This window comes from Haliotis rubra, unplaced genomic scaffold (assembly GCF_003918875.1).
Source record: "Haliotis rubra isolate DU_JTF1 unplaced genomic scaffold, ASM391887v1 Scf53, whole genome shotgun sequence".
Classification (NCBI taxonomy): domain Eukaryota; kingdom Metazoa; phylum Mollusca; class Gastropoda; order Lepetellida; family Haliotidae; genus Haliotis; species Haliotis rubra.
This window is the reverse complement of record NW_025767224.1, coordinates 1,364,395-1,374,057: the sequence shown is the minus strand read 5'-3', so window position 1 is coordinate 1,374,057 and position 9,663 is coordinate 1,364,395. Positions and strand designations below refer to the sequence as shown.

Below are 9,663 nucleotides of genomic sequence, written 5' to 3'. Positions count from 1 at the left end.
AATGGCCAATGTAACCATTGTTAATGTTGGATGTTAATCATCCCCCGTGAACTGTTACCTTGATCGTCTACCTGACATGTCTTGCAGCCTATGTTAATCGTGCCACGTGACATATCACCTTTAATCGTCTCCCTGAACTTTCCTGAAGCCTATGGTATCACCTTTAATCATCTACCTGACATATCTTAAAGCCCATGTTAATCATACCACGTGACATATCGCCTTTAATTGTCTACCTGACATGTCTTAAAGCCCTATGTTAATCATACCACGTGACATATCGCCTTTAATCGTCTACCTGACATATCTTAAAGCCCATGTTAATTGTCCCCCGTGACATATCACCTTTAATTGTCTACCTGACATATCTTGAAGCCTATGTTAATCATGCCCCGTGACATATCACCTTTAATCGTCTACCTGACATGTCTTGAAGCATATGGTAGTCATCTCCTGTAATGATATATTTTGTACATCAAAGTTGAGTAATGATACCGAAAGAGCCACATTCTGCGCCATGAGTGTTTCTTTTTGTTTCAATGTTCTGAACAAAGTCATGTCAATTTTCGGATGGTTTATTTGTATACATGTTAACCGTAATGGCGTTTTAAGGAACGTTGTTCATTCTACGCTTTACAAAAGTTAACTGTTGCCATGAATCCAAAGACGATTGAGCTATATGTTAACGCTAGATACTAGACAAAGCAAACACTTTGAGTATAGAGTTTCTACAGTCAGTAATCAAATGCAAATGGCCACTGATTGTAACTACTAAACCTAGCTTCCATGGAAGGGTGAACGATGTCAGGTATATGTATGGCGAATTGCTGTTCTGACTAAAACAATGCTTTCAAGATGAGAGTCAATGCCAACAGCAACATAGAACACCTGGTCACAGAGGCACTTGACATAGGAACAGCGAATAGTCTGACTGGTGTTCCACTGCCATTCTCCAGCTTCAGGGCGCCAATGTATACCTTTGTTCCAGTAGCTGCCATACTGTTTAGATTTGCTACATTCTCCAGGATAACGATCTCATTATCACACAACAAGATCACGTGTGTCTCGAATAAACTGGATTGACCATAGTCGGTAGATGGAGTATCACCCCCAACCGCGTGTACTTTGCGGTTGCTCGTCAGCCATTTTGCCCCCTCAGGACTCAGCCCAGGATAGTGGAACGTGGATGGATTCATGACATCATCGGTATTGAAGACCTGCTTTCTATTGGGCCAAAACTTGTCCCAGCCAAAGTTGAAAAGTACGATAGCTCCGTCTGGAATGGTGCCATGTTCTTCCTCCCAATCTCTGAAAGTCTGCTCGGTGACTTGGAAATCAGAATTGGCTTCTGACTGTTTCCTGACGTCGATGACGACCCCAGGCCCCGACAACCGATCCATGACCAGCTCATGCATACGTTTTCCTTCTGGACAAAAGTGTCTTGGAGCATCCATGTGAGTCCCACTGTGCTCGGCTGTCTCGAAGGCATTGGCTTCCGCTCTGTATAACACCAAAATCATCATTAGAGCCACAAATGTGTTTCTTTTCCTTTCCGCTATTCTAATCTATATCATGCCGTTTGTTCAGTTTCTATGCCGCACTATTTGTATGCGGTAGCTTCCAGATGGTCGCATCTTGACTAGGCAAACCTGAGGTTGAATACCAAATATAGAGTACTGTTTGAAGTATCGCTGCAGTAAATGTGAGAAACGTTTTTTTCTTTGCTTTTTGTTTGTTTGTTAAGACCGCACTGAAGACTGTCAAATAATGTGATGACCAGACGTTCCAGTGACTGACATCATGAGCATCTGTCTACGCAACTGGCATACGATGACATGCATCAACCTATTCAGCGACCCTGACAACAAGGTCCCACAAATCGGCATAGTTTGCTGAAAATCACAGCCCGGATCATCACGGGAAAAAACTTTTAAAGTTTAGAAAAAGTTGGTTGTGAAATAATACTATTTTAATTATAGCTAACGCAACTTCGTAATAGTGCCATTTGATGTATAGCTGTAGAATGATATCGTTTGAAGTATAGCTATAATAAAGGCAACTGACACGGCTTGAAGTAAAACTATAGTAACTGTAAAACAGGAGATAAGATATGTATTGCATAGCATTCCATGAAGAAACAGTGGCAATATTCTATAAACTACAAATATAAACACAGCAGGTACAAGGAATATAGATACATATCACACATAAATGATGTACATTATAACATTTGTTTTAGAAATCATGTGGTATAATGACATGGAAATAATATATGAGGAGACTATGGTAAGATACAGACACATATGATAATACAAATGTGTATAATAATGGCCTAGGACAATCAGGATATCTATATTTGTTTAAAGTTTACATGTGGTAGCAAATAATTTCTATACTATTTGGATCATTATTTCTAAAAAGGAGGTTAAATTTTTCTGTGGTAGTATGGCTGAGGAAGTTATTAATCTTAGAGGAAAGGGAGTTAAATAAGGAGTTTCTTGCATCTGAATATGAGTACAGGTCCGTGTGAGCATATTATATCAATGAAGGCACTATTTACACACAAAATTGATTCATACAAGTACAGTTACTGGCTGAACAATAAATTCCACAAAACCCTTTCTTTAGAAACCCCCTCAATTGTACTTTTCAACGAGGCAGCAAGACACATTTTGAAACGACATGTCCTGATCTAACGATTGTGGTGTTAAACTCACTCACTCACTACTTACATATATCCGGGGGTTCCTGGTAGTCGGAAGACGTTGGAAAAGTTAAACGGTGGATTTCCCGGCCAGTAGATCGTCTTCTTCCCGAATGTATGAGTGAGGTCCACGATTTCATCCTGTCCCAAACTGAGGGATAGACACGTGCTGACGAGTATACAGAGGGCGTTCATGTTTATAACAAGGAGTGCCTGCAACGACAGAAGGATATACAGTTATATATACACCCTTTGATAAACAGCATGAACGGGTAAACATTGAGTTGGGTGTTTAGAAGTGTACCCAGTGACTGCTCCGGAACATTAATTCTGATAGTCTGTGAATTCTACAATGACAGTTGGCTAACGTCTGACAAACGTCAGATCCGCCGATATCAAATGATAGGGGAGGGTGTTATCAGAGATGGTACGCGGAATGTTCGCTGAAGAGATTTAAAGAGACAAGCTGGACATTGGTATGGGGGATAAATCAGGATATGGCTTCACCTGTGTTGTTTCGTGTGATGAGGAACACGAGAGTTTTGGATGTTTTCACGTATTTCTGCACTGACGGCAGCTAAACAGACGGCCATAGAATCTTTGGCACATATACAACTCAATTTGCTGAAACTACGAATACAAGTTGAATCTAAACCTATGCAAAACACATCGTCCAAACACAACAATGCTGTATGCAGAGGGTGATACATGGCCAAAGGCGGTTTTGTATTTTTGGGTGGTGGTGACTTTTCCTTCAGAAAATGTGATTCAATCTGGTGTTGTTTGTGAAACCCAAATCAGGGAATTTAAATGATATCAGTGGAGACTCTCAAGCTGATAATAATAATGAAATAATGAAACCACATTGCAACGTTACAGGGAAACCGAACGGACGACAGACAGGCCAAGAACACACAGGCCGACGGTAATTACAGCCAATGAAAACCGGTACTTGTGTACCTTACATCTCAGGAATCGATTCAAATCTTCTCCAGCTGGACCATGTACCACTCCAGACCAGTCGGCTATAAGCCCTCCCTCATCTCTAGCTGGACCATCACTCCAGACCAAGCGGCCATTTGTCTTCCCTCGTTTCTGGCTTGAGCATGTATCCCTCAAGACCAGTCGGCCATATGCCCTCTCTGATAAACAACCTGTCAAATTCCTTGAAGATGAAGCATCAACTTTGAAGTAAACTACTTCCGGTTAACTGACCAGTAATCTCTGTAAATTACTTTAGCTGTGGGAATGACAACCAGTTCCACTGTGCGACCAACGGTTAATACAAGTGCCCGTTTACTGTTGAGCACCCAGGCAAAGCCTTCAAAAGGCTTCAGAAGATACAATCTGAAGTTGCCTTACTTCCAATATATTTATTGTGTGCAAAAGGTAAACGGTCTAACTTTTCTCAACAGATAACAATTAAGGAGTATTGTGTTGAATCGTTTAGTTATCATATGTTATAACATTTCCAAACACAATATGCAATCAAATCCAAACTGAAGTCAACAGCATTAAGCTGTAACATCTTTCAAGCAGCATGGCTGGGATTCTCTTAACACTGTCTCTCATGTACAGCATATAAACATAGGCACAATAATTTATACATTATGACTTCGTTATACATCGCCAAATTACATCCAGAAGTTGTTGAGTTGACCTCACAGCAAACAGTATACATAGACCCTGACATCCGTTCAACAGAACCAACTTTACTACACATACACCCTGGCATCCGTTCAACAGAACCCACTTTACTGCACAAGTTATAGTGACTGCCATTCGTTCAACAGAACCAACTTTACTACACAAGATATAGATATTGACATCCGTTCAACAGAACCCACTTTACTGCACAAGATATAGACACTGCCATTCGTTCAACAGAACCCACTTTACTGCACAAGATATAGACACTGACATCCGTTCAACAGAACCCACTTTACTACACAAGATATAGATATTGACATCCGTTCAACAGAACCCACTTTACTGCACAAGATATAGACACTGCCATTCGTTCAACAGAACCCACTTTACTACACAAGATATAGATATTACCATCCGTTCAACAGAACCCACTTTACTGCACAAGATATAGACACTGACATCCGTTCAACAGAACCCACTTTACTGCACAAGATATAGACACTGACATCCGTTCAACAGAACCCACTTTACTGCACAAGATATAGACATTGCCATTCGTTCAACAGAACCCACTTTACTACACAAGATATAGACACTGCCATCCGTTCAACAGAACCCACTTTACTGCACGAGATATAGACACTGACATCCGTTCAACAGAACCCACTTTACTACACAAGATATAGACACTGACATCCGTTCAGTTGGTCATACAGGGCTACAGACATTGCATACTCCTTACACCTTTGTATATGTCTCTAGTATATACCCATGTAAACTTAGGATAGTATACAGGGGTGCAATACCCATGACGTCATCAAATTCCGTATTGTACCCCAGATTCCGTATTGAACTCCTGCCGGGTCTACATTGCTACGCTATGATTTGTTTTATTAAGTAACAGATTAATGCAAGATAAGAGGGTATATAATAAATATAGAACGTCATACTAGTGCATTTGGATGTTTTGTATTGAACGAGAAGATGTCATGGGAGCAGAGAAACAAGTCGTTCTTCGAACTAACGGAACGGTGCCAGAGTCTACAGCGAGACGTCGCTCCTAATTGTAGTAAAGACGTTGCTTATTTCTGTATGTCTTATCCCTTCTTCCAGACTGAAAGTTAATGCATACACAGAATGCTGCTTATATGTACACACGGTACTGCGGAGAGTCGCGATGGGTGTACATAGAGACTGAATGTTGTTTAGCTATGTCGAGACACTATATACAGATTGCACATAATTACAGATATGGAATAATGCCGTCATGTTCAAAGTTTTCCATCTTAAGACGTAAATAATCATTTAACATGTTTACATCTTATACAACTCAATAACGAAACATATGAATCTCCTTTCAGCAACAGTATCAGCTGTGACTGTTTGAAATGTTCAGTCATCGTCATCTAAAAAATCAGATAAGATGGGTCTCGGGGCGAAAGTCCATTTCTAAGCACGTGCACATTCAATGAGATTCGCACACACACAGCATCTCATGCCTAATACCCAGAATGTCACAAAACCTCGGATTTGTCTTTTCAAAGTGTTTAAGCACCCATACTCTCCAGTATCCATGACTATAAGCCCCATCTATTTCCTTGTTATTGAGTAAAACACATCAATGCACATGATAAATGTCTGGAAAAGAAAGACACACGTATATTTTCAACATATTTACCTTGACGTGCTTCTCCTGGGTTTTGCCAACGTTAAAACCCGTCAGATATTAGAGCAGCTGAATGGGAATGGTCCGTATGTGGTCCTCGTAGCTGGTGCTGGCAAGATCTCCTTCCCTGACCCAACAACTGTATCTGTTCTCAGGTCTGCTAGCTCGCCGGGGAACCCTTTGTTAAAATTAGCCGTGCCTTTCTGGGCAGCCTGACGTTAGCAGCGGGTTCGTTATTCCAAATCTGTTTCTAAAACGTTTATCTTTACTTGTAAGCTGCAGAATCCCTGACCTACACAACTTAATCACAGGATTGTCTGATGTACCGATCACTTGATTGTCTGCTATGTTTACAGGTCGCTGTCGCATGAGAGGAGTACTGTTGAGCGGCGTCGGGCTGTAAATGATACTTATTTGGGCAAATTTTGTGACTGGCCGATGCTACCGGTAGTGCAGAACATACTTACCCTTTTCACGAACACCTGTTTCTATATCGTTCAGAATATCTTGTGCGATGGCTGAGTGGGTTAGACTGCTGACTTTGTGTGCTGGTGATTAGGGGCCTGACTTAGAGGATGCTGGTTGGCAATCCCGGATTGGTCTCAACCTAATAAAAGTACTAGAATCTGCACTTCACTGAGAAAGTGTAAACCCAAATATAACATGTGTTACATTTGTGATATATATTGTATTCCAGGAACAATGTATATTCGGAGAACCATATTGAAATAGTAGGGAATAACTTCCATTAATGCACGCATGCGTTGCAAAACACATTATATACAACCTACAAAATATACTAAACACCTATTCATCACATAGTTGTATAAGACAAAATGTATCAAATAAAGTGTAAATGTTTCTTACCACTGACCTGTGGTGTAGTGTAATGACCAGTGAAGATGCCTGACTTTAACAGTAATCGCCCTCCTGTGATTGGACTGTCTTTAACTCCTTCCAGTATATCGCTGCAAGTAGGGATATGTTGTGTTGTTACATAACAGTGTGTATGACCTTGTAACTGCTCCCGCTGAACAATAAGAGCAACCGAGTGCGACGCTTTTGATGGATGCGTCCGTGTTACGTCACGATAGCCTGCAATGCTGCTGTCTGTATTCAGTCTGACACGCATTCGGCTGACAGAAACTGTAATATTGGAGATCTATGGAACAATACTGAGTATTTTGTATATTTGGTGTAACTTTCCACATTCTCACCTACGTTGATGGCACTTAATTCTACGTAGATGAATATTTATCGATGTAAAAAGAGGATTTGCACATATGATATTACAATCCACTTTGGGGAACACATCGTCTACTGTCCAATTATTGATTTTGGTGATTCGATTTTCTCAAGTAGGTGGTAATAATTTCGGATCTGTTTAATGTATCCTCTGGTTTACCTCACGATGACCGACTTTGTTGTCCCAACCTTTACAGATGACCTGTACGTGGCGTAATTTCATTTAAATGTTCCGATGTTTGTTAAATGTATTTGTTGAGTTTCTTTCTCATTTTAACGCTGATTGTGTGACAATTTGAAATGATTTCAGAAAGTTGTGACAAGGCAGAAAAGATATCATTTAATGATATAAGCATTTAAACTAGATTACCGGTCTCCACGACTGACTGAAACCCACGTAGATAAAAACCTACATACCTAGTGCATGTGTAAGAACGTTCTCCAAGACAGACTAGACCGCCTCCGTGGTGTAGTGGTTAGAGCGTCCGCCCGGAGAGCGGAAGATCACAGGTTCGATCCCCGGCCGCGTCATACCAAACCACATTTAAAAATGGTACATTTTGGTTTCTGCCTGGCGCTCGGCATTAATGGGTACAAGAAGGACTGGTCGGCTCGGAGTCAGTATAATGTGTCTGAGTGGGGTATTCATGCTTAACTAGGACATGGTATCTCAGTGGGCTAGCACTATAAAACCAGCTTCAGTCTGGGTTGCCACACATACACACGCATGCATATGAGCGAAATATTCGTAACTACGACGTTAAACCCCATTTCACCTCACCTCACCCCCAAGACAGACTAGAACACGCGTCGATGAGGACCGACGTACCTAATGCATGTGTCATAGATTAAACCATTTCAATAAGTTTCTGTAAAACTTCATATATTCAAACAACATAATTGTTTCCATATATATCCAAAGTGCACCGAAATTCTATCCATTTTGTCTGTTTAATGTATTCAGCAATCATTCGGTGTAGCCCTTTTATCATAAACTCCCCTCGGGACAGGACCCTTAATTCTCAATGCCATCAGTAAATGTCAATTAACATCTCCCCACGTCGGCGGATCTTACGTATGTACATGTGCACAGGCCAGTGATCTTGCACAACGTGGCGTAATGTCCCTATGCATAAAACCGGACTCACATGGTCAGTCAGGGAGACCAAGCAGGGAGACCAGTCAGAGACGAGGCGAGGAACGGGCCCAGATCATCCACCGAAGCGGACGGACTAGTCGGGGCGTCGAACAAGGCCGTCGCATCACCAACGACTACGTCGACGATGAAGAATCGCCGTCCGACTTCTGAATGTGTGTAAGTGACAGAGCGGGTCTCCACATCGGGAACATTGGCAACTCGGTCCCCATGTGCGTTCTGTCACGTGATTTCCATCTTATGTACCATTTCTACCATTATTCCCCAACCATAATAAACATGGCTGCTGCTGTCTTCAACTACACTGCTGACATTTGTCTTCCGCCTCTTGAACTACCATCCGAGAGTACCACAACGAACGCTCTTGGACACATGTGTAAGAACGTACCTAGACACCCGTTCTCGGAGTCAGCATGCAACTTGTATGACTCAAACCAGATTATAAGCACACCTTACTCTTCCACCATTATTGGTATAAGGGTACAATGTGAGAAGACCTTTTTCTGGTGTCCCCCTGCCGGGATATTGCTGTACTATTACTAAAAGCAGCGTAAAACCACTAGGCGAGGTTACACGTTGGTGTGCAAGAAAAATACACATGGTATCTGTCCGAAGTCAACTTACATCACATTTTATTTCACCATCTCTGCCACCTGGGTTTGACGAGGCAGGTATTCTCCGTTAAAAAATGGATTTCCCTTACTCAGCCTCTTTCTGTTGTTGCTGTGAACTAACATCTGATAGGAGAAGTGGAATGGAACGTAAAATATTCGTGTTAATATATTTTATTTCTCGGGGTTTTGCATTTCTGGGTCAAGATTAATGATTGAATAACTAATTTCTGATTCGGTTTCGTTAATTTAATTACATACTAAATTAATAGCGCCAATTCTACGACACGTCAGTTACAGAGCAACACCTGAAGGTGATGCTTGCGGGTTGTCTTTTATTCATGAGAACGCAGATGTGAGTGTGTGTTATAGTTTATTTGACTCTATTTGGAAAGTGTTAATGTCTACATTATATCAATATGCAGAGGGACCCTTTTCTAAAAGACCCGTGGAGATACAGTGCATTATATAAGGCTATTAATACCAGAGATAGTTGATTCTAGATAAATAGAACAAATACACTTGATATGGAACACCGAGCAGTGCTGTATGTATCAAACAACATGAAGCCTCTGTGAAGGTGTTGATACCATCAATAGACCACTAAATGCTGAATAGAACACACACACTT

The 9,663-nt window shown here is 41.2% G+C and overlaps 1 protein-coding gene across 1 annotated transcript; it reads right to left on the bottom strand.

Annotated features, from left to right (window-relative positions):
* Positions 1–559: 559 nt before the first annotated feature.
* LOC124253047 (isatin hydrolase-like) lies at positions 560–6,987 on the bottom strand. The gene is made up of 4 exons (XM_046686768.1): positions 6,888–6,987; positions 6,033–6,627; positions 2,733–2,917; positions 560–1,500 (listed from the first exon to the last, which is right to left on the bottom strand). Exons 3-4 carry the CDS (start codon positions 2,897–2,899, stop codon positions 837–839), a joined length of 831 nt encoding a protein of 276 aa, XP_046542724.1. The 5' UTR covers positions 2,900–2,917; positions 6,033–6,627; positions 6,888–6,987; the 3' UTR covers positions 560–836.
* Positions 6,988–9,663: the final 2,676 nt, after the last annotated feature.

Bases quoted from the DNA above. Each gene is read 5' to 3' on its own strand.
- LOC124253047 (XM_046686768.1), bottom strand. From the start codon at position 2,899: ATGAACGCCCTCTGTATACTCGTCAGCACGTGTCTATCCCTCAGTTTG. The intron at 1,501-2,732 runs GTAAGTAGTGAG...GGTGTTATACAG, and splicing joins CCAGGAACCCCCGGATATAT to AGCGGAAGCCAATGCCTTCG.